We start from the raw sequence: 25,389 nt of genomic DNA, 5'->3' as shown, positions 1-25,389 counted from the left end.
GAAATAACTATGGACATCCTATGGCAGGATATGTCCCTTTGAAATCTCAGAATACGCTGTGTGGCTATGGATATAACAGTAGTGTCAAACTAGCACTAGAAGGTCATATGCTTTGAGCAGTGGTTTCTGGCCTTGCCCTACTCATGAGCTCTCTCAGGATTTCCTGAATCTTTTTACAGTACTATAAGGAAGATGGTGGAATATTTTTTCGACAGTTGTCTCTTGAGTATTGACACAAAGGATTGAGCCACACGCAATAATGTCTTGCAAAGAACTAACATTTTTGGATGCTCTTCTTTTAACGTTTTGCCAGCGTCAAATTCTAGATTTGTTTATATTTACGTTTACTTTAATAAAGTGAAAGCACTCTTAAATGTAGTAAATATAGTTAACATTTCTCAATAAGAGATTATGTTATTGTCATTTTATAATAATTCATTTGTTTACATGATTTTATCCGGTCAGTGTCTTATTTGTTTTGGTTTACACCACAAAAACTCAACAAAAACAACCTTCCGCAGCTGGCGGGGGTGAAATAAACTCTTGGAATCAGTCGGTATGACAATATTGATGTTTGGACCTCACGTGAAGATCATTGACATTGACATGAGGTCTGATTCGGCGGATTTTTATTTAAAAAGTTGGTCGGTGAAAGCATAAATATTTCTTTGCACTTTGTCAGTTTAATAAAGTTCAAGAGAATCAACAGATCACAGATTCTTGTTTTTTTTATTGCATTTTTTTCCATGCTTTTATCCATCCATTATCTGTAACCGCTTATCCAATTTAGGGTCGCGGGGGGTCCAGAGCCTACCTGGAATCATCGGGCGCAAGGCGGGAATACACCCTGGAGGGGACCCATGCTTTTATGGTCTTTAATATCTATGATTTCATGCTCAATAATATACTTAAATGTTAGTTGTTTTATTAAAAATATCTTATTGTTACCTAGCACAATAACACAAGTACTTCTGATATTTACTAATGTAATTACAATTACTTTTCACATTATCTGCTAACACAGAATATAATAAATAAACATTAATGCATAGTAAATACACTTTTGTTTGTGTGTGTATATATATATGTGTGTGTGTGTAGATATTGTTGTTACAATATATATGTTGTAAAGAAATGTTCAAATATTCCACTTATTTCTACACATCTTGCTGTATTTAAAGTTATCTTTTGTTTTAAGGCATGGACAATAATCCTATAATAATCTAACCCATAATTCCATAATGACATGTATTAAGATGTATTGACCGAATTTAAAATCGTTTAACCCAACAATATATCAATTATAGTGTGCGTTAGCGCTCAGCGTTAAATTTTTCTGTCATTACTTGAAGTGGTTTTTAAACCTGTTAACCCCGTCCATATTTCAAGGACACTGCTAGTTGTAACAGCTGTGTGCCAGTGTTAGCTCAGCTGCTACAAAGGTGGGGAAAGGACCCCCAGCGTGACGAAGCCGAAAGTGGTCAGCTGCAGAGTTTCACCACTTACTCTTATGAAACACAGCTGTTATAAACACTGTATAATCAGGTGGGGACTCGCAAAACTGACCTCCGTGAACAGTACACTGGACTTTGGCAGAAGAGCAGATATCCCCAGAACTGTAAGACGACACGTGTGTGGTTTACACTGAAACAGAGGAAACATCAATGGATATGAATTAAGCTCCGTGTTGCAACAGGTGTAAAATGGCCACTTTTAGAGGCAGCAAACTACTCACTGCTAATCCTGCCCTCCAGCCATCTACTTATCACCCAGTGCTAACAAGCTGAGAAGGTAACGGCTAGGACAGGCTTCCTCTGAGGCTTTTCAAATGACTGCTAACACAACATCACAACATCTCTGGTCAGCTTCCACATGCTTGGAGGAGAATGCTAAGTGGCCAAATCTACTTCATTAAACAGCAACAACGTGATTTTTAATAGCTTTAATTAATTATAAGCCTACATTCATTTTAAGAAGTACATATAGAGTTGTGGCAAATATGTAAACATATCCTAGATAGCAGATATATTTGTGCCACTTTTGGAACATGACTTATATGGGCCAGACATGGGCCAACTATCATGAGCCAGGTTTTACAACACACCCAAAATCAGTCCCATATAAATGTGGAACTGTGGCTGATTTGAGGCAGCTTGACCTCACATGGGTCAGCGCTGTCATTCAAGGCCAAATGTGGGCCATAGGAGAACTACAGACAAGGGCCACATTTGGGCCAAATATTCTTTGCTATCTGGGCCAAGTATCTCAGTTGCTCTGGGAACTGTAGTTCAAAAGCTTTACAAAAGGCTCTAGATGAAAACAGAGGGGAGTTTATGTATCTAATCATGTAACTTTGTGAGTGCCATGGACCCCTAGTGGCTTTGATGTGTCAGGGAATCTGTACTAAGGTCATAGGGCATGGGGTCTTAAAGATGTTTCTTAAGGATGTTTCCTCATTATTCGCTAGCTCTCCAGTCTGTTTGCATGCTCAAAACCAGTCTAATGTGTTTACAAAACCCCATGGTTGTAAATGGGTAAAAAAGACAAAGGGTCCTGGTCTAATATGGCAGAGAAATGGCATCCGCACAATGATTAGACCTCCAAACTTTAAAACAAGTAACATCCTCATCTCTTGTCATGCTTTTCAACATTGGTGAGTTCTCCACCTTCCAAAAGCCTCCAGATGTCTTTCCTCTGCAGTGGCACAACCAGCGATGCACAAAGCCTAAGCTCTTTCTGGCTCTAGTTGTTCTTCCCCATGTACTGAGCTAAGCCATCAGGACTTGCCCATCAGGAAACAGGGGCAGAGGATGTGCAGGAACAGTGCTGTCTTCTACCTCCACATTCACAACCCTCAACCAATGCACCTAAACACCAATTGTTCCCCAGCTAGTAGCTAAAATATAGTTAGCTAGAGTTTGGTGGATATAAATGACTTCTTTCTCCTTTAAAATTAAGGTTGTGTGTGTGTGTGTGTTACAGTAACCTTCTGTACCAAACAGGGTATAAATAATCTCTTGGAAACAGCCAGTAAGACAATATTGATGTCTGGGCCTCACGTGAAGCTCGTTGACATTGACATGGGTTCTGGTTCAGAGTTGATCAGAGGGTTCTAAGCCGTGGGTTCAGACCTCTGAGACCTGGCCTGTCTACTGCACACACAGCTGTGCAAATGGCGCTCGCACCTGAACAATGTGGACAGCAGCTCCAGACCAATAAGCAGCCAGGCTCTTATCAAGACTCGGAGTGTTTTCCCAGATAGAGGCTGCAGTATTTGTTGTGGGCACGTGCAGAAAGCATCTCTCTTGTTTACAGCAACATGATTACAAACTCAGCATTGACAACACTGTGCAAAAGTCAGACCACAGTTTGTGTATTTACCATCCAGTAAAACAGCCCTCAAGGCAAAAACAGAGGATATATTTAATACATATCATTGTCCAAGGTCCACTCTTTTTTTTTTATGGCTCCTCTATCAGCTTGCTTTCAGTCTCCGGTGATATTTTTCCACACTCTCACAGTTCTGTATAAGACTGTTGTACAGGAAACACAGTACAACCCCAGTCTGGGCTCTGGGGTGGTCAGCCTATGGTTCTGAGAACTCAAGCAGCTTGTTTATTAGCTTAGCAAAATGTCTTCTTTTGTGTCTATTTCCTTTTCTTAGTGGGAGTGTCTTAAAGGCTCCATATCATTTCAGACCTATAGGGCTGATGTGTTTTCACAAATTCAGGACAGACTTTTTGTATAGGAATCGAGATGAGAGCTGCATTTTCTTGTGTCTCTAAACTCGGGCCTAATTCTTCAAACATTTCCCAGTTGCTCTTTCACAAGTGTAGCATACAGCCAGAGATTTTTCATTTCAGAGGTGTTCTCACAGCTGGAAATCATCTGCATGTATTAGGAACAGAGCATATCCTGTGCAGCACATTCAGGAGGCACAACATGAATTCCCTGTTAATGCTCCGGAACATTCCCGGCTCTGTTCACATATGGGCTCACTCTGACATTACTCTGATCTTATACCAGGGGACTGGCAGGATAAATTCTAGGTAATAACCCGTACATTTGTATTGATGTGTTGTCAGGTAAAGTTTTGGGTTGCTGTGTATCTGTGAAAGGGGCTAAAATGTGCTGCTTATCTAATCTCCTGAGGAATACCTCCTAAAAACTGACTCGCTTAACAGCCACGGTGTTGGGGAATGGGGTGATCTGTTTTTTCCAGGACTGTATGCTTTTCCTAACAATTGACTCTGGAAAAGGCCATGTTCCCATGCTCCCCAGCCTAACGCTGCGAGGCTTTGAGCTCTTCTAACCTCAGATAGCATGCAGATGTTGGCCACTCCTGGTACAGATCAAGCATCGCTGGCCCTTTGTCAATGCTGGCAAACTGCATGTGAACCAAATGTATCCCACATATACAAAATACCTTTCAGCCATAGGTCACAAATCAGATCTGGCCCACTTTCTAACAAAGATATAACCACGCTGGCTGTGGCAAAATACAGGTGAGCCCAACAGGGCCCTAAAATAAAATGCTACTGAAAGTGTTTGATTTCTAGCGATTGTGGCCCTAATTTACCTGTAAAGTCAGACCTATAACCTGTAAATGGTGTAACTTAGCCATTACAGTACAGTTTTAGAGGTCCAGGAAACTCACAGACCAGTTGCATGAGTTGTACATATCACACAAGAGGCTAATCAGCCAATCAGACCTGTGCACTGGAAATTATTAAATGACATGCATAGGACAGGGATTCAGATACCGATGTCCTGGGTTCAGTCAGGCCACTGCGGCCCTAGTCCAGGGCTAGGCTTAATTGCTGTCTGGGAAACCATCACAATGTGTTGATGTAACTACTAGGCTACTTCACTATACAGGATACGACACTGATCACAATGGAAGTTAGACATGGACTAAGGTGACCTTAAGCTCATGGTGCTGTTCCAGAGTATCCCATTTTTCCATGCTTTTCTACAGATGTCTTTATGTATAAGGCAACAACCTTAAAGTAACTATGCAGACTTATGAACATTAGGCGTGCACTATAATGAAACCAATGTCCCCCGAAAGGCTAAGCACTCTGTGGTCAGTGGCCTGACCTTAAAGAGTAGTTACTTCAGCTGAAGAACTTGTCATGTGCCATTACTCTCAGGTCACAGGAGGATGTGACTTTAAGCTCTGACCATTTCCATGATTAGGGTGAACCTCGGCAGGTGGAAGGAAAGATGAAGCAGTGATTCAGAGTCCAGGCCCTGGTGAGAAAAAGCTCATCATCCATACGGAACTGCTGGAGACCCCGATGGGGGGCCCCCGCTATGGGAGAAGGAAGGAGCGGGGACACCCGCAGAGTTTTTACAGAGCTCTGCCATGGTGGGTTCCCCTCAGGAGAAGGCCAATCCAGTCCACAGACGCACACAGCAGGCCTGTGACGAACAACACACCCCCCTCTGGCTTCAGCAAGGGCTACCTGCGTAATCCACCCCACCGACCACCTGCGTAAAACAGGAGACCCCCTGAGAACCACTCACTTACCACTTCCTGAATATCACCAGCAAGGGATCTTCATGTAGGTCGACACAAACTCTGACTAACAACTCTGCCCCTTTACTGAGGAAACAGCCTCAACTTTTCTAGGGATGCTCGGGGACAAAACATGTTGGCGATTATTCATGGACAAAATGAAAGTCGTGTTGTCCAAGCCAAAGAAGAAAATCTTGATTGCTACCAGTGTAAGTTAAAAGCCAGTGTGGTATGGGCCTGTGCATGTGAAGGCACAGTGAAGGGGATGCAAACACAGTTCTGGGGTCTTAGTGGAACATCTGTGCCATGCTTTGGTCAAACTGGCTGTGTGACTGTGTGAAATTGTCCGCAGACATGAATGCATAAGTGACTGTTCCCAGGTCTGTGTATGTGTGAGAGAGAAATTGTCCACATGGGAGTGAATTACAGTGAGGGACTGGCACTCTCTCCAGTGTGCTCCTGTCGTGAATCAAGGGATACCAGTTAATCTCTGAATGCGCCACAGCCCTCAACAGGATGACGTGGTACCAGAAGATGCAATTAATGAAGGAATGACATGAATGAATGTATAACAATGACAAAGGCCTACTTTCAGAACTGGATCAATGGACATCTTCGTTCCCCAAATATTAGTTGTAATTTCTGATACTCATTTTGTTTTTTAGGAAAAGTTTGCTCGTTTTCCATCATCCTCACATCATTTACGCACATGTCCTAGTCCAACCTCCCAGACCAGACTCCATGAGTAACTCATATCCACACTGTGACTCCTCTGGAGCCAGAAGCTGACTTTGTTTAAGGTCTAACCTCAGCTTCACGTTGACCCACAGAGCGACAGCGGGCAGAAGAGCAGCGGGAGTCTGGAATGAGGAACTATGAACCTGATGTTCCGGAACATTCTGCGAAGACCAGAGAGTGTCAGCATTCCTATGACATCAACCTGACTCCTGAAAAGCAACAAACACAGCATGGAGCCCAGTGGGCAACAATCAACCCTTTGGCAAATGGCGACGGCACTCTGCGGAGGTGCCATCCTCTTACATAAGATCGTTAGGTTTACTCCACCGTGACTGATGCATCATGGGAAAGGGTAGTGACATACAGATCACCGTGACGTCACCCTCAACGTAATCGCTGCACGCTGAGGCCCCAAGGGGCCCAAATAGCGCACAACCATATAAACACACACTGACATTCTCTCCACGAATCAAGGAAATTCCGCCTGATTAGTCCAAGCATAGCGCCGTCTCGAGAACCACAGCAGAGACCCAGTCACACCCAGCAGGGCACTTTACCACCCAGTCAGCACCAACCTGGAGCAAACGATGCAATCGTATGCAAAAGTTGCTACATCCCTCAGTAATCATTCATTCATCTTCTGTAATTCCTGATTGGGGTCGCAAGGCAGGGACGTACACTGGAGAGAGGGCCAGTGCCCTGGTAAACCTTGTAAATTTGAAGTAAATACATAATGTATTTTAATACTAATATCAAGTGTACTTTTGGTACTTGGGACTAAATCCACGAACTTTTTAGTTTAAAATAGCCTTTAAACATATTTTAGGTGTTAAATACACAACTAGTTCACATCTACAGTAAGTTTTATTCATTTATACAGCTTTTATAATGTATGTATTTATATACTTCTATCCCATTTATAATTCATTCATTCATTCATTATCTGTAACCCTTATCCAGTTCAGGGTCGCGGTGGGTCCAGAGCCTACCTGGAATCATTGGGCGCAAGGCAGGAATACACCCTGGAGGGGGTGCCAGTCCTTCACAGGGCAACACACACACTCACACATTCACTCACACACTCAGACCTACGGACACATTTGAGTCGCCAATCCACCTACCAACGTGTGTTTTTGGACTGTGGGAGGAAACCGGAGCACCCGGAGGAAACCCACGCAGACACATGGAGAACACACCAACTCCTCACAGACAGTGACATGAATTTATAGCAGCACCGAGTGAAACAGTAGCTTTAAAACTGCTTAACCGTAACTAACTGAAGACTAACTAACCTGAAGATTTAACTGTAGAGTGCAGAAAGTTAGAAAAGCTGTGATCACTGACAGAAAACCCTGGGGTTGTCAAAGTTGTACAAGTAAATTCCAAGAATACTTACACTATTCTGTATAGTTATCAGTATAACACTTAAGTATGATTGTGTTTAGCATATCACGGATAAGCACATAAAAAGTAAACTGTAAGGTAAAAAGATGTTATTCCAAGTTATTTTGGAGCATTTCTATTGGTCCATTCATCATGACATTTTCACACAGTATGAAGGACTAAAATGTAGATAGATGTTTTTAAACCTGTTTACTTTTTACGCAAATCTGTGGTGAATGGGTACAGTTAAATTACGTTCATGAGGATTGCACCTTTTAGTGTCTGAGTTCCCTCATTCAAAAGGATGTCTACAAACGTAATAACACCAATAGAATAGTGCTTTTAATTTGACTTTTTCTTGTTTTAACTGTAAGGCTACCCTTGCTCTACTGTCACAGCAAAACCCACCTCCCCCTAAAGCCGTCCAAGGCCCATGTGCTTCCGTTTAAGGAGAGACAAGAGGAAGGAAACTACTTCCCTGCAGCTCACACACATGGAGCCTCTTTCTAGTGGTCCGCCTGGGTAATGGACCCCCGGACACACTGCAGAGCCTCGTCCCCATCCCAATACGCGTGGTTCCAATTACAACAGGAAATGATGAAACAGCAAGCGTCCACAGCTCCCTCTCTATCTCCGACTGTATTTCATGTGAAGACCTGTAGCAGCCTTGAACCATGTGCAGTGATAGAAGGCAGGCCCAGAGAGGATGGGGGGGACACAACGTCAGATACACCTTCAAGGCTGAAAATCACTGAAAAACTTGTTTTGTGTAACAGACTCATAGGCCATTCTATGACTGCAGGATCTTTACTGTGCTCAGTATGCTACACCTCTAATAATGATTTTATTAGAGTTTTTATACACAAATAGATTAGTTTATTGTGAAGCTGGAGTGTATTGTATTACTTTGTTGTAGTAATTTTTTGATTCATGATTGTAATCAAAAAACAATTTTTTTTATAAAATTCAGAAGGTGTTTCCTCAGCATTTGCTGCTCTCCAGTCTGTTTGTGTGCTCAAAACTGGTCTAATGTTACAAAGCCACCAGTGTCTGTATATGAATAATAATAATTATTACAAAAAAAACGGTCTCTCCGTCCCTCGGTGCCGTTGTATTCTTAGCTGCTTTTAGGTCCTTTACACCTTTATTTGCTACACAAAACATGGGAATTTCTTTTTTAATTCATCCGACAGCTTACATTTACGTTTCGGCATAGCTGCTCGAGATGAGGGTAGGTACATGAGCTTTGCCTGACGTAAACAAGGACTACTGACGTGCAGACTGACCAATTAAATGTTTACAGAGAAGGTTATCGACCAATAACGGTAGCTCTACAGTGAGACCGTCCAATCAGAAGATTTAGGCTACTTCACCACACCCCCTTCTCACTTAAGAGAACCAATCGGAGTAGGGGAGGGCGGGACTAGTTTGTGAATGAAACGCTTCTCGAAGTTCTATGTAAGCTCTAGAAAAACAAAATGCCGGACGTTTGTGAAATTCCGCCCGGACATTTTTTAAGTCTAAAAAAGAGGACATGTTCGTGTAAAAGAGGACGTCTGGTCACCCTACCTTAAAAGACGTGGAGCTTAGCACTGCGTTTATACAAAATTGTAGGCGTTCCCTTTAAATTACGTCATCATTTATATCCCGTTTTTCATCGTTATATATTAACACATATAATTCACTGAACAAGAAAACACAACTGCTCTCCGTTTTCAAAATACAGACCCCATTTCCGGAAAAACTGGGGGGCTTGACCTCGCTGCCCCACGGGATCCTGTGATTATGGGTTCAAATCCTGCCTCGGATTATTGCTCCTGTTATTGCTTTTATATTCACCCACTTATAGCTGAATTATTCAAAACAGTGGAACTTATCTGTTCACTTCACATCATAATTTAGAAGTAATAAATAAAACATCTTAACTTTTTCGAGTTTCGACTGTAATATTTGCACATAATATACAACGTTCAATACTCAAATAATATTTTTGACATCATTACTACTCATTTCTACAAATATAATTGAGGGAATTTGTAAAATGTGCTAATACAGACCAAAATGAATACATTGTAATATGTACTAAATAAAATATCCAGGTTTATGGCACAAAATATAAGTCTATGAAATAATACACTACAAAAATAGGAAGTGAAATTTTATTTTACTTTTGTCTATAAAATAGAGTTAAGAGAAATTACAGTATCACAGTCTTGTTTTTATTGCATTTTAAAGAAATGTTTGTGATTCTGCATACAATTAATGTTCAAACTCTATAAAGCATTATTCTTGTATCAAAGTATCTTGATGTAAACACTAACCAAGTACAAATAATAATCCCATGTATATCCCACCATTTAGAACATTTCACACACAGTTACAGTAGACATTTTCACCACATTTAATAATTTCCTCACACCTATACACTGATATCCACTCACATTTACTATTACACTAAAACATCTGATCAAGTCGTTTATCATGCCAAATTTCCTCAAAATCTGGATAGTTCCCAGAGTTATAAAGGCCTCAGATGAAGACGAATAGCCACCTAAAGCTTTTGAGTACGTATTTAATTTAGTTTGTCTGTTTTGGGAGTATTCAGTACTGTTTAAGTCTACGTTCATATTACAAGACTCTCATTAATTCAGTGTTTTTATCTTGTGCTCAGGTCTGATTTGGCCATTTTGACAGTTCACATAGTGCACATTGATACTTTTATGCACATTGCAGCCTTAACAATAAAACATCACATTTGTGAGAAAAAGAAAACTGGAAAAACGGATTTGTTAGTAGCTAATGTGTGCATCGCATTTTGTTAAGGAAGACAACAAACGGTTCATTGACTGTACATGATTAGGGCAAGGCTATTTGGGATGCAGCATAGTTGTTTGACACCCACAAATCAGATAAGTATCCAATCAAGGACCACATATTAAAGTGATTAAAATTTGATCTGAGTCACTTCATCCTGGTAAAGTGAATGTAGTCGAAACTGAGTTTCAATGATCATTCTTTTCCTATCACAGTTTAAGTTATTTCTTATGGAATATGAACTTTGCCCATCGACAGGCTACAGAAAGACTAATATATTTCTGCAAATTAACAACAACGTTGACTTAAATTTAGTCAAGACAACTTTTAAATATCAATACAATTATTTTTAAAATGACATTTTGTAAAAAGAGTTTTACAGTGCGCATCCAATCCATGACAACCGTTCTCAATTACATTTACACCTTTAAAATCCATATGATACAGCTTTAATTTAAAACCATTCAATTAACAACTGGTTCATAATTCACCAGATGGAGGTAGGGCTACAGTTTATTGGCACTTATGAGCTGATATGCGAGGAGTGGAATCCCTGAATGTAAAAAGCCACAAACACAGAAGGAAGCATTCTTTCTACTTAATAAATAGTTCTTCCTCAAGTCATCACAGTACAAAGACGAGACAATTAGGATACAAAATATGAAAATAAATGTATTGCATTGGTTCTGTTCTTACTGCAACCAGCAGTCTTATGATTTAGATTAGATAACCCAAAAAGGTTTTGAACAACAATATAATGGTCAATGTAATTGTCAAGCATCAGTCAGTGATAGGTTACTGCTCCTCAAATGAATTTGTGTGTGCAAACAACTGAATCCAGAGACTTTTCTGTTTTGAGATATCTGAGAATTTTTGAGGGAGGAGGTCAGCGAGTTCTTCTCCAGTACACAAAGGCAGCGATGACCGCCACGGAAGCAATGATGGACACATTGCGCCATCTGGATACCCTGCGGATAACACCCTGCTGAAAAAATGGATATCACCAACATTAGGTCTGACAAACAACAACAAAAAATTTATTAACATCTGTATAATGCAACAGAGACGTTCAAAATAGGTCTAAAAGTAGTCTGTCCGTCAAGGACATATTTTAAACGTCAATGGACGTCCAAAATCCATCTTAATAAGTTAGTTATCAAGTGGTGACCAATCAATTACGTCAGTGGATGTCCAAAACGCGTTTTATACAATAATTTATTTCGGGACCAGTTAATAACATCAATGGACGTCCAAAATACATCTAATAGTCGTCTTTTCAACCTACATTTTCAACCTTAAGAGAACGTTGATTAGATGGCAGTCATTACGTTATTTCAACGTTGAATCAACGACAATGTTTACTGGGCATTAAAACCTCACACAGTGTCCCCTCCAATTAATAAGAACATAAGTACTTATGGTATCACTATTATTGTCTAAGATCCTCAAGTGGTGGAAATCCATGACTCGATAATGTTCCAAAAAATCGCTGTCTAAAGATTTAAAAATGTAGCAGATAAAAGTACGGGGCTTTCCACGTTTGTGTTTGTTTTGTTAATGTCATGCTATTTTAAACCAGCTGGAAAACACAACCATGAGCAGAGCTTTAGACAGATGATGTTTGAGAAAGCTGGATAACACTGAAAACTAACTCAAAGATAATGAATGCCCCTTATTTGATGTGGCAATTTAAAGGTAGACAGCATATCAAAGAATGACTGCATATACATAATTAAAGTGTTTGACTTCTATTTACAAATACAAATGTGGCACCGATTACAGCCTGCCCTTGTGACAGAACTTGTGTTTTTGGATGAGCAATGAGAAATAATTAAATAACTAAACTATAATGTTGTCGCCAGCAATAACTGCGTCTTCTAAGAATAACAGGCTGTACGTTATAGTAGACGTTTTGCCTGTTGTCTGCACAAGTGATGATCCTCACACAGGCTCGGCACCTGCCATTTTCATTTCTAACAAATGTTTAAATGTAGCTGACCCCTTGCAAAAACCATGTTGCAAATGCTTCACAGATTTGTTTTGCCCTAATGTGGTCTGCTCCCCACAGACCACAGAAAATAGCAGCTCCCATTTCTGCTGACTTTAATGTTACAGTCTGTACGCCTGGCTCACCATGACGAACAAGTTGTAAGTTGTTGATGTTTTAATATGAAATGAGTCCTGCTTTAAGTGGATTTGTGATGCCATAAAAATAACTACAACCACTGATTTTCAGTCCAAAATATAGGGACTCGGCTTGGGCTGCTCAGTATATCATCTGCTAATCCTCATAGCAAAATTAGCTTTAGCGATATGTCAAAAAGCCTTCCAATTTGCAGAATGTTTAATGGGGGTTATGAGCATTCAGATGACCTGAATTTGGCCAGTGTGCCATGCCACAAAAAATTTTGGTCAAAACAATTTTGCAATGCATCTAATTATTACCCATCTTTCATGTGAACTCCAGATAAACTCTAGCGTATCAGACAGGGAGATGTCCACATGAATTCCTCCTAAATCATGAGGGAAATGTTCCACATGCTTTAGGTGTAGAGCAGCACCTGTGCAGCACGAGCAAGGAATACTCCTGAACATTAGCGGCTGTGTTCACCCATGCAGTGACTCTGACATTACCCAGACCTTTCACTAGGGCGCTAGGAGGATAAAGTCAGTGTAAAGTCTGGGTTGAATGTTGTGGGTGTTTGTGTTCACACATACATCTCCTCCAGGTAAGTCCCAGAACATTTCTGGGTTAGAATGCACCCCAGAAGCTTGGTATTTGGTGCTGTTTTTATTCCCACCGTCCTGTTTAAGGTAATCAAACACAGTACTACACTCTGTGTCCGTTATGTGTAATTAGAGTGAAGGAGTGTGAAGGACATTTACAGCAAAGATTCTCCACATAAAACATAGGTTTCAGTATAAATACATTCACTGGTTTAGAACCTTTCAACTCTGTAAAGATCAGCTGAACGTAACTTAAATTTTTGAAGTGGAGTGTGACAGGAAACAGCCAAGTCACATACAGTAGCATAGTAGACATATATGAAAATACAGCAATGTAATCAGTAAAATAATAAGCAACATATTACAGCCATCTCTCTCAGGACTTGTTCCCTCCATCAGCTTCTCTCTGGAATGAAGTATGTCTCATGTTTACTGAGGGCCCCGTTCCCAGGATCCGCAATTTTAGTAGCAGCAATCAAGGCATGCTCCATGAGGCTGGGCTGTTTGAAGTCTAAACCCCACCACCGCATCTACGACGGCCTTTATGATCATGTGCGTGCTATAAAATTCTCCCGGCCCCAGGAACCAGTCAACTCCCACCGAGCCTGGAGGAGGTTCTGTGCCACACGTGCGCGCTGAACTCTGCCGGGGCGTAATGATGGCCTTCGGACAGCGTCGCACAAACACGTTTCTGCAAAAGGCTTCAATCAGAACTGTAAGCAGGAGTCAAAACTAGATAGCCTGAATTTGTAAAGCAAAGCCACAAATTCAGCCGCCTTCTGTCTCGTTTTTTGGGTTTTTTTTGCAATACAGTAACAATTATAATGAAAAGCAGCCTGCTTGATTTTTACTGTGCATGTGCAAGCATGTTATTGTAAATTAGCAGTAATTAGTCTCTGCAGTGATAATTGTGGCCACAAGGGATTATCAGCGTCTGCCAAGTTCACTCATATGCAAATACATGAACTTCACACCAGACTTTTGCTTTTGTTTACTGTTTAATCCAGGAGAGGATGTGTATGTTGTGTGTTCACAGTCACAGTACAGGTTTGGCGTGCATTTATTTTTTTTTTGAGTGGAATGCGTCTGAGTTTGTGCCCCTGTGCTTCCTGGTACTTGAGTGGGCGCGTCTCTGTGTGTGGTGGCCTGTGTCTGAGTCGACCTGTGTGGCACTGTATGGGTGGCCAGACAAAACACACACACACACACACACACACACACACACACACACAACTTACCCATCCTCCTTGCTGTCTGATCCAGGGGGATATGTGTTCCCTGATAAACTGTAATACCCAACTCATGGTCATCTTGATGATTTCAAAGTGGTTTTGAGTCAGTGCCTGAGGAGAGAGAGAGAACAGAAAGCAGTTTTTCCAGTAGCTTCTGTCTTCTCTACAGTGTCAGCTTCCTGCATCACTCTACACATCATTAGCATGCTGGAGCAATCATGAGGTCATTTCAAAGCCGTGGCATTTGGAATCTCTATTCAAGCTGTGTAATGACTTTATTTCATCTTTACTGCACATTTTAAAAGGGGTCTTAGAGATGGAAAACGAGTATGTAAACGATTCAGTTTTCAAGCTGCAAAAATGTGCCCATTTTGAATTAATTGTGTATTGGAACAAAAAACTCACTGAGTCCACACATTCAACTTAGAGAAGGTTGTTGCAATTGGGCAAGTAAACAATGAACTAATTAACCATTAACTGCCAAATAAAACCAATTTAATTGGTTTAAAACCAATTAATTTTTCGAATTTTATTTAACAGTATGTAATCCCAACAATTCGTACAAATTGTATGTTAAATATCTGTTCAAATTAACTTTCTCAAAAGCATGCATGCAAGAAGCCTGATTAGACAGATGCAAAGACATATCAGACTCAGAGTCAGTCCTTTAAAAGCAACGCTCATTTTAATAAAATCATTTTTATAAAATTTTATAAAATTCTGATTCTGGATCAATCCTCGTTGTTTGCTGCTCTCCCGTCTATGTGCGTGCTCAAAACCAGTCTAATGTTTTTACGAAGCCCCAGTGTTTGTAAATGGCTCTGCTCACAGCACAGAAAAGTCATCTGGGGTTTATTAGACAACAAATAGACCCCCAAACATTGAAAAAAAAATACACTAAGGTGAAAATTACACTAAATCTGGGAGTAAACGGACCTAAAGTGCTACCAAACTAAACAACTCAAGTTACAAATGAGATTCTCTGATGGCCTTCAGAGTATTCACTGGTTCTGCTCCCATCTACCTCAATAGACTCTTAAAACCATACGTTAGCACCCGCCCTCTCCGTTCCTCAAAGGAGCGCCAACTAACACGACCAACAGGTCGTGGTACAGGTACAGGTCAGTCGAGGCTATTCTCATCTCAGGTACCACGCTGGTGGAACGAGCTTCCAAGCACAATCAGAGCAACAGAAACCCTCTCCGCATTCAAGAAATCATTGAAAACCCAGCTCTTCCGAGAGTATCTTTTGCACTGAATGTCTTTCTTTAATGCACTTATTACTTCCTGGCATATTGCACTTAATTTAAGGTATTTTGTATAATTTGTGCTGTAGTTCGAATGTTAGATCCTCTTTTGTAAGTCGCTTTGGATAAAAGCATCTGCCAAATGCATAAATGTAAATGTCTCTGGTAATTCCAACCATGAACAAAAACTTACAGACAAGTTAAATCCAGCCACTTAAAAACAACAGTCATTTTCTTTCTCAAACACATCTTTCCACCTTAAAAGATGTGGAGCTTCTGAATGTAAATAAACTAAAGAGAACTGCATTTACCAACAATCATAGACGGTGTCTTTAAAGCTATGTTAACAGCAGAAAAAGTGCCTAAATTTTATCTGTTTCTTCAAATGTGACCAATGTTGAGATCTGATCCATGTCTGATTTATGGCAATGTGTGGAATGGCCATATCGGAATTCATGTGCTTTTAAGTCACTCCGGCCGTTGAGAATGATCTCTGGACTGCACAGTGCACAGCATTTTCTATTAAATTTGAAGATGGAAAGAGCCTGGTCAAAGCATTTTCGTTATGTAAAAATATTCAGAAATGAAAACTTGTAAAATCCAAAAAAACTTGTTAATCCAGGTTCCTGTCTCTTATTTATGAGAATATAAAATTGTGGAAATATGTATAAAGATACAGTCCTGTCCCAGTGCTTTGTATGAAACGTCTGGACTTCTGGTCAGTGCCTGAAGCATCATCCTTCTGCCCATGCAGGTCAGTTTCAGAGCATGATCTGCTCAGACTGAACTTAGAGAGGTCACAGACAGTGTGAACAGCAGAACAACAAAAAATGTGATTTGATCACCAAATCAGATTTGGGCCACTTATACCAGGTTTGTGAACGTAGCTTAAGTTACTAAAGGTCAAATAAAATAATATGCATTGGGCTGTTTTTAAACAGTGATGCTGTAAAACATCTGGAAGGTTCTCTCACGCCACCTAGCAATAGATCACATTATCAACAACCTCCAATTTCAGATTACACTTGTTACAACTAAACAGTGTAGTCATCTGAGCACCCAATGTAGTTTACACATGTTGTTAGCAACTGTAAAGACACACAAGATTTGGTATAACTTAATGTAAACTAAAGTGTGCAAAAGAGCTTTACCCTGTAAATGAGCTTATAGGCCAGATGAAAGAGAGCCACGACCCGGCCCCAGTTAATGCCGTCTGTAAAGAGACTCTTGGCCACAGTCATGAACACTTCTTGAGCATAGTTGGCCTCTACAGTGCTGATGAGGCTGTTCAGAGAGAAGACAGCAAAATGCTCTCAGTATAAGGGTTATTAATATTTCATGCTCAATGGCAACCAAACAAGCAATGTGTAAATATGTAGTAAACACTTACCTTTTACATAATGTAAATTAATTACTTTATACAGTCATAAACTATGCATATTTAAGTACTCTACATTAGTTACCATTTATTTTAACCATAAAAGTTGCCATAGGTCCAGCCCCCTGGACTCTGGAATGGACCCCCTGGAATTCTGAATGCCGAAAGGGATGCCTGTGGTAAGGGAAACTCCAACCTGGAGGAACAGGGTGGCCTTGCCCTTAAGCCAGGGACATATGGCACTCTGCTGAACCCAAAAACAGAATCTTAAAAGAAAACAATCAATTGGCCTGAGGTTGTATGTTAATAGAACAATTTGGAACAAACAAAGTTTACATATCACCTTAGACAAGTTTATGATGCCATTTGCTTAAGGGCAAATGTGCACTGTTCTTTCAGGTTGGAGTTTCTTTTCACCAAATAAGATACAAGGGGAAGGACCCATCGTAGCGCAAGTAGACCAGTGGTCTCCTCATGACAAAGAGAAACAATTCTTAGTTTTCATTTAAAAAATACTTACTGTTGAAGCTCAGCATTTTGATTCAGCTCTTCAGCAATCCTAATAAGCTGCTCTACAACCTCTTTCACTTGAGGGTCAGCCCCTTCATCAGGCCTTCCCCCGAGCTCCTCTGGGCTCACATGCATGGGTGGGTTTTCTGTACTGATACGCTCAATAACATACCTTCACAGGACAAAAGAAAGAGAGGAAAATACCGTGTCATGTATTGCTTTATTAAAATGAGATGTAAGTAAATACATACACAAACATTTAAAGAGAAAATTGTGGTACCCTCTCAGGACTAGTGCACCTTCTTCTGCGATTCTGTCATCAACAACATCTGAAACAAAAAAAAATGAGAAAATTATTTAGACTGTGTATGCTGATTAGCCACTTCATTAGAACACACTCTTTTGTAGCCCCACCCAGTTGGAGACTGTAGCTTATCCTTCGACGGACAGTGTATGTCAGATTAAACTCTCCTCAATGGACTAACTCCATTCTGAAGTACAGACACATCATGAATGCAAATACGCAAGCTAATGTTTCCACCCCAGATAAAGCTCTCCTCATACAACTCTAACGCAAGGCTCACTTGCTTATTTTTATGTTGCATATCACTGTGCTGCATTGGTTCCCTCACTGCGTGGCTATTTCTCTGTCGATATGGAAATAAAGCAAACAATGGAGCAGGGCCCTGCCTCTGTCTACAGCCCACCTCGCAACAGACCCTCCCACTTTAGAGCCTTTTACAAAGATCAATTAGAGATAGAATTCACTGAAGCTAGGGGTTGTAGGTACCATTTAAGAACATAACTCATCAACTGGCTTCCTTCAACACAAATCACATCAATTTTTTTATAGTGGGCAGTTCCACCTTTGATGTACACTGCTGTGTCTGATCCACTTGTACCAGGACAACATACACTAACATACCACCACTAAATCAGTGTCACTGCAGAACTGAGAATGAAACCCACACACAAATCATACCCGCTCTGTGGTGGTCCTGACCATTGAGGAACTGACATGGGGTAAGAAAGTATGCAGATAAAACAAGTGGACTACAGTCTATAATTATAGAGGTGCTCCTGTATGTTCAGTAGAGCTGACAAAATGGACAATGAGTGTACACACAATGTACATATTCATTCATTCATTCATTATCTGTAACCGCTTATCCAGTTCAGGGTCGCGGTGGGTGCAGAGCCTACCTGGAATCATTGGGCGCAAGGCAGGAACACACCCTGGAGGGGGCGCCAATCCTTCACAGAGTAATGTACATATTCCTAATCCAGTAAATGTTCAGTGTATAATTGCAATTATCAGTTTTGATATCTTCTTTTTGATTTTACACTGCTGTTAAAGTTGCCAAACTGACACATCTTGCTTCTAAGCTGTTCAAACTAATAAGTTGTGACTAAAATTGTGTGTCTATACGTGTTAAAATCAAATCAGATATTAAAATTTGGTTTTCTGCCTTCTTTCATTTGCCTCTAACCCTGCAGATAAACACATCCAGATCATATTCTGTTTTCTGGGCCATAGACATACGACCGAAATGGTCACAACTGGAAATAATTGCGTGAGTAACTGCGAGAGGCTGCTGATAATTTAATGGTGCTGCTCCGTGCTGTTTTTAACAGCAAGTTAGTATTTATTGTATTGTTTTCATACAATTGTTTTACATCCCTTTCTCTATCTTGTCTCTGGAATATTGTTATCACGTATATACACACACACGCAGAGAGAGAGAGAGAGAGAGAGAGAGAGAGAGGCAGGCAGACAGAAGTATGTAAAAGTATACATAGAACCATCTCTGCGTGACGGCAGATAAAATTCCTGTTAGTCCTTGATTGGAGGTGTCTGCCCAACAGTTTATGAGGCTCAAGGCGCTGTACAGTAATGCGTAAACGGCTGAAATGTATCGGAACGGACAGTGTAACGCTGCCGAGTCCTGATCCTGAGGAGGTCAAGCCAAAATCTCAGACCTCCGGGCGGTGACGTCAGAACCGCTGTAGGTTGGCTAAGTTTACGTTTGATACAAACATATAAAAGAAGCCAAAATCCGCTCCGGTTCGAGTCTTACCTTCACCACCGACAGCCCCCTGTAACTCACTGTCGTCTGCCCTCTCATGTTCGTTGGAGTCGGCCATTATTAATGTACACTGAATTGTACACCGTACTATTTCACGCTAGCAACCGTGCTAGCCGCCCAGCGCCGCTTCCCTTAAACTTTACTTCGAAATTGTCTGACTGAATATTTGGACAGTTGAACAAACCAACGACAAACAAACTCAGCACAGACTGCCGTTGTTAAATACGTCCGTTTCTTTTAGCGCGCCATTAGAGGGTCTGTAGTTTAAATTGAGCGCTGAACGCTTCTCCTGAAGTAACTTCAGGAGTCAAGACCTAACCTTCTCGAGGAAGTAAGTGGACGGCCGCGACTGCGCAGTGCGTGGAGGGACACAAGGTGAAGGGGGTATTTAAGGCAGTGTTTACACGGATAATGCTCGAATTCGATTTAACATGTCCTTCTGTCACATGAAACAAAGATTATACATTAAAGTTTAGAAACGTGTAGAAGACTGTTATTTTATATCACGACTAACTGTTCCCTCTGAACTTGATCTATCGGCGTTAATTAATTTTGACGATGGAAAATTGACCAAACGTATAGTTTAAGATATTTTGCGCGCCAGACGTAATTTTTAATTACGACACATGCGGTATTATTTTATCCCGTGTGATTGCTGTGTTTTTAGGCTGTTGCCAAAGTATCCCAGGTGGTTATTAAGTGTTTCCAGGTGGTTGCTATGTATGCATTGTAGAGAACTAAATGGGAAATAGACAGACATCCAAATATATAGATCAGACTGTCTGATATCCAGTTACATTTCTGAACTTTTCAGGTCGTTTTCATGTGTGTTTTTAATAGAAACCATATCCCTCCACAGTGTAAAAAAAATAACCCTAAAAACAACAACCACAAAAACACAGTATTACTACAGCAACCAGTGTGGCTCAGGCAACACATTCAGTACTAAAAATATGTAAATAAATACAATTGTTTATTAATACCTACATTTGGAAATTCATTATCTGGAACTGCTTATCCAATTCAGGGTCGTGGTGGGTCCAGAGCCTACCAGGAATAATTGGGCGCAAGGTGGGAATACACCCTGGAGGGGGCGCCAGTCCTTCACAGGGCTACATAGACACACACGCATTCACCTATGGACACTTTTGAGTCACCAATCCACGTGTGTTTTTGGACTCTGGGAGGAAACCGGAGCACCCGGAGGAAACCCACGCTGACACAGGGAGAACACCAACTCCTCACAGACAGTCACCCGGAGGAAACCCACACGGACACAGGGAGAACACACCACACTCCTCACAGACAGTCACCCGGAGCGGGAATCGAACCCACAACCTCCAGGTCCCTGGAGCTGTGTGACTGCGACACTACCGCCCCATTTGGAAATCACTTTTGTTAAAAATATAGAGATTTTTCTCCTGAATTTAAAAGTAAGTGACATTTAAAATAAAATAAAAAGTGAAACAAAATGTTATTGAATTACATTTTAATAGGTTTATTATTTCAATATAATAAAATAATTTGTTTAAAAAAAAATAATGCTATTATTACTATATATTATTATTATATATACTATTTGGAATATAAATGCACATATATGTGATAAAAAAAATATATATATATATATATATATATATATATATATATATATATATATATATACGTAAACGTTTTATATTTTAAATTATATAAATATTTGTTGTGTATATAGAAGGTGAATGGCATTGCTAGCAACATTTGGTTAAAATTTCAGACTTGAAGGCTGTTAATTAACAGTTTTTAAATTATTGGCTGTTACCACACTCGCAGCCAGAAGATGTCGCTGTTGGTTCGTAGGTAAAACACATGAGGCGCTATGGTAAAGTTGTTTACACGATTTATAAATTGCCAGAAATTATTTTGCACTCTATTTTTATCCTTCACACAGCATTCAGTCAGTGTCACCAAGGCATTTGAAGTTAGTTGTTTCCATTAGCAACATCCTTTACTCTTTGAGGAAGGTTTTATACAAGATTTTGGAGCATTGCTACGTGGATTAAATGGCATTCAATCACAAATACTTAAGTGAGGTTAGGGGTCGACTTTGGATGATTAATTCGGGATCATAAACAACACTCCAACTTATTTTAAACTTACTGAATGGTGCTCCATCATCCCTGAGACCACACTTCGATCAATCCTCAGCACACAGCTTGGGACTTTATAACATACCTGGCATTGAGTATTAGGATCAAGTGTGTCCCATTTAATTTTGTGCTTTTCCATGGAAATAGACAGATATAAAACCTTGGGGGCTGTGGAACAGGGAAACTGGCTTCGCTTCCAGTACCTTTGGGATGAGCTGTAGTGGTGTTTCTGAGGCACAAATAAGACCTCCTGGAAATGTAGAGGCTGTTACAGTAGCAAAGTGGAACAAATTCCTTATACATGTATTTGATGACAGAAGTTAGAGAATGTTAACTTCCCGTCTTCCTGACAAATGAGAAAAGCCATAGAGCTTTATTTTAAAGTAAAGTTTGTATCCGAATTGGTCAGAAAATTCGGTTAGTGATTACAAACGTGTTGATCCATGTCTCATGTCTTTGACACATTTGTTAAACAGTCCCAACCCTTAAGCCTTTACATCATATCTTTTACCACCGGCTGGGGACCTGTCTGACTGGTTTAGCTGCATCTTCGCTAAACTCAGTGAACTGAATTAACAGAAGACTGGAAACAGATAAAACTACTGTCTGTTTACTTAGGGGAAAATTTTATTGTTCAAAAGCTGTTCTTATGGCTCAGGGGACGTCAGGGTGGTCTCTGAAGACTTGGGAGAAACAGCATTTGACAAAGGGAAAGTTTGTGAATGGCTTTGTGTTGGCTGTTCAAACCGGCTAATAATGGTGAAATGTTACAGACGTTTTTTTATTATTTGATTGGGGTTTGTTGGTTTAAGTGTGTGTGTGTGTGTGTCTATGTGTGTTCTGTCTGTTTGACAGTAAATAATATGTTCACACCTGTCCCTCTAATGGAAGTTCAAAGGGAAAACATTAAAGATGACTTAATATTATAAAAAAAAAAATCACTTTTTCATTAGCGCACTATTTTGAGGTGCTACCAACCCATACATTTAAATAAAAACACTCAATCCATCTTTTTTATATTAATTATTAATTTGTATTATTAATATTTGGTGATCTGGGCACATGAAGTAAACAAGTCATTCTTATTTTGTCCTACATTTTGTTCCTCTCCATAAAAAGTAGCAAAAGTCAGGTGTGTAGTGTGAGAAGGTCTGTTTACCATCTGCTCCAGCTTTAGAACTTCTGTAGTGTGTCCGAGGCTTATGTGATTATGTTCAAAGTCAGATCGAAAAAAAAATCAAACGTGTCTGATATGCGTCGACTGGTCAGAATCACAATCTGGAGGCAGAAAATCTCAGTCTGAGCCCCTCGCCCATTACCTGACTTCCTCCTGACAACTCAGACTGCAGACCAGAGCCAACTACAACAGACACGCCCAGTTTTGAAATCGGGGTTAAAATCACACTAAAAGTCATGTAGTGTAAGTTGTAACACTTCAGTTTTCCCGCCTCCTGGTCTGAGTCTCTCCAATCACAGCACTGGACTCACGTTTATGTGAAAGGGAAATGAACAAAACAAACACAAGCGCCAACAAATAAGAGTTTGGATAAACTATGGAGATGACGAGAATATAAAAGAAAATAACATGAATGTGACTAAAAAAGCCAGTGTTCCTGCTCCTTGTGCTTCACTGCCAGGAGCCTCGCCTTTGGTTTACACAGAGGGTCATTCTCAACAGGTGCTGAAACCGGTCTTACTGAAAAGGGCTGTTTAGACAAGGGAGAACAGTGCTGCGTTGTTTGATTCATGTGGTGTTTTGACCCAAGCAGCTCACAAACATTTCGTAACTTTTCACTTGTGTAAATGGGGTATAAGATATCCTCTGTAAACATGCTGTTGTGTCAGTACCTTCAGGTTACCTTTCAGACAGCACTGAATGTTTAACTCAGATCAGAGGCAAATCTCAGTCATTCACAGTGAACCCTAAAGGCCTTTATGAATTCCAGACCTTCAGCCAATGCACAAACTCTAACCTGCTTTACTTATTCTATAGTCATCAGCTTTCCCAAGGGTCAACAGAGAGACTCTGAATGTGCTGGTGTATCGGTGCCTTTAGAGCCGAAACAAAAGTGCTTTGCCCATATCTAGAAATGGCTTAGAGATACTTCAGCTGAAACCACCAAAACACTGGTGTTACACTGGGCATAATGAATTCAAAGCAATATCCGATGCAGAAAGTCTTATCTGCTTTACCGAAACTGAGAGAAATCCAATCTGAATACAAAGTGAGACATGCAGGAAAGAAGAAATATTTATTTATTTATTGATATTTAAATGATGATAAGGTTCCAAAGAACACCCCCCCCCCCACACACACACACACCCACACACTACACACACACAGTTCCAGGCCAGTGCACTGACACTTGTTTTGGAGTGTTAGGTTAATCAAAATTGTAGGAAAGTTACATGAGTGTCCATTATATTAGTGACACATTTGCATTTGGCTAACGTTAAAACACACAAAAAACTACTTTCATTTGAATGGATCAAGACATTCATAAGGTAAATAGCACTGGTATCACTTGGGTAGGTGTTATGTGGACATGTGTAAAGACAGCCCAGTATCAGAGAAGTGTAGGTAATACCTTAATTATTCATTGTCTGTAACCACTTATCCAGTTGGAAACACACCCTATGGGGGTCACCAGTCCTTTGTAGGGTGACACACACCCACTCACTCATTAACACCTATGGGCACTTTTTTGTTTTTGAGTCGCCAATCCACCTACCAACGTGTGTTTTTGTACCGTGAGAGGAAACTGGAACACTCGTAGGAAACCTATACACACGGACAAACAACCCGAGGACCCTGGAGCTGTGTGATAGAAACATGAAATATTACACAGTTGTCATTGAACTTCATCTCAAAGTGAAAGTAGATACTTCACTAATACAACTTTATTTGCACATTACACTCTATATGCAGGAATCACACTGAACTCAAACGTTTAATCTGAGCATATTTTGCATAAGTTTTGCAGTTTTTTGCAGCTTATTTGGCCTGTGCATTTTAGTATGCATGAATATTGCCACAGTCTCTATTCTAGCCCACAAAATATTCCACTGTGTGCCTATTCCAGCTGTTCCAGAATTAGGGGTTGGGGTCGTGTGATATTGAGGATCACTCAGAAAGTCTAAGTGATCCGTCATGTCTGTTGAACCAATAACATACAAACTTACTTACAGCCTTCCGCCTGGGGGTGGGAGCATCAGTGTTGTCACAAAAATCTCAAGAGATTGTGAAAAAATGCAAGTTTGTCCGTAGAGACTTCCCTGTAGCATTCAACCGCCTTGAAGTCTGTTTTATTTTCTACAAAATTGACGTATTTAATAAATAATAAACCAAGTATCGTAGGCTTGTAGTCACCTGACAGGTTGAAATCATTAGTTGGGGGATGATGAACACAAGTGATTTGTATTTATTATGGTATATGAACATAAACATTACTGGAATTTTAAATCTAGTGATGTGTTAGTTGTCTTGCAAATTCAGTCAAAAACCAGTGTGGAGTTTACTGCCTGGAAAGACGTAGATAATATATTTCCCAAACCTTTACCCTGCACAATCTGTTCTGAAAACCACGGAGCACGAGGGCATTTCAGTCACTCAAACCAAAGGG

General features: G+C 40.3%; 2 protein-coding genes across 5 annotated transcripts in view; one reads left to right on the top strand and one right to left on the bottom strand.

Annotated features, from left to right (window-relative positions):
- Window positions 1–9,820: 9,820 nt before the first annotated feature.
- On the bottom strand, window positions 9,821–19,979 carry zgc:153993 (uncharacterized protein LOC767645 homolog). Of its 4 annotated transcripts, none has more exons than XM_066647610.1 (6): window positions 19,629–19,979; window positions 17,831–17,879; window positions 17,561–17,722; window positions 16,814–16,946; window positions 14,422–14,526; window positions 9,821–11,441 (listed from the first exon to the last, which is right to left on the bottom strand). In XM_066647610.1, the coding sequence occupies exons 1-6, from the start codon at window positions 19,693–19,695 to the stop codon at window positions 11,343–11,345; spliced, it is 615 nt and encodes a 204-aa protein (XP_066503707.1). In that variant the 5' UTR covers window positions 19,696–19,979; the 3' UTR covers window positions 9,821–11,342. The 4 variants fall into 4 exon arrangements, with proteins under 4 accessions (XP_066503707.1, XP_066503708.1, XP_066503705.1 ...); XM_066647611.1 differs by having other exon boundaries at window positions 9,821–11,438; XM_066647608.1 differs by lacking the exon at window positions 9,821–11,441 and adding an exon at window positions 13,235–13,884.
- A 1,509-nt stretch (window positions 19,980–21,488) lies between these two features.
- ano1a (anoctamin 1, calcium activated chloride channel a) overlaps window positions 21,489–25,389 on the top strand; it is a 50,518-nt gene continuing 46,617 nt past the window's right edge. The window contains exon 1 of the mRNA XM_066647432.1: window positions 21,489–21,498. The gene's annotated coding sequence lies outside the window, so the exon portion shown is untranslated. The remainder of the gene's footprint in view (window positions 21,499–25,389) is intronic.

This window comes from Hoplias malabaricus, chromosome 16 (assembly GCF_029633855.1).
Source record: "Hoplias malabaricus isolate fHopMal1 chromosome 16, fHopMal1.hap1, whole genome shotgun sequence".
Lineage (NCBI taxonomy): Eukaryota > Metazoa > Chordata > Actinopteri > Characiformes > Erythrinidae > Hoplias > Hoplias malabaricus.
The sequence above is the reverse complement of the archived record's forward strand: the minus strand, read 5'-3'. Positions and strand labels throughout refer to the sequence as shown.

What these genes read in the sequence shown, in the direction of transcription:
- zgc:153993 (XM_066647608.1), bottom strand. Translation starts at nt 19,695, where the DNA reads ATGGCCGACTCCAACGAACATGAGAGGGCAGACGACAGTGAGTTACAG. An exon ending in GGGGGCTGTCGGTGGTGAAG is followed by an intron (nt 17,880 to 19,628) that starts GTAAGACTCGAA and finishes TTTTTGTTTCAG; the next exon opens with ATGTTGTTGATGACAGAATC. An exon ending in CAAAATGCTGAGCTTCAACA is followed by an intron (nt 16,947 to 17,560) that starts GTAAGTATTTTT and finishes CTCTCTGAACAG; the next exon opens with CCTCATCAGCACTGTAGAGG.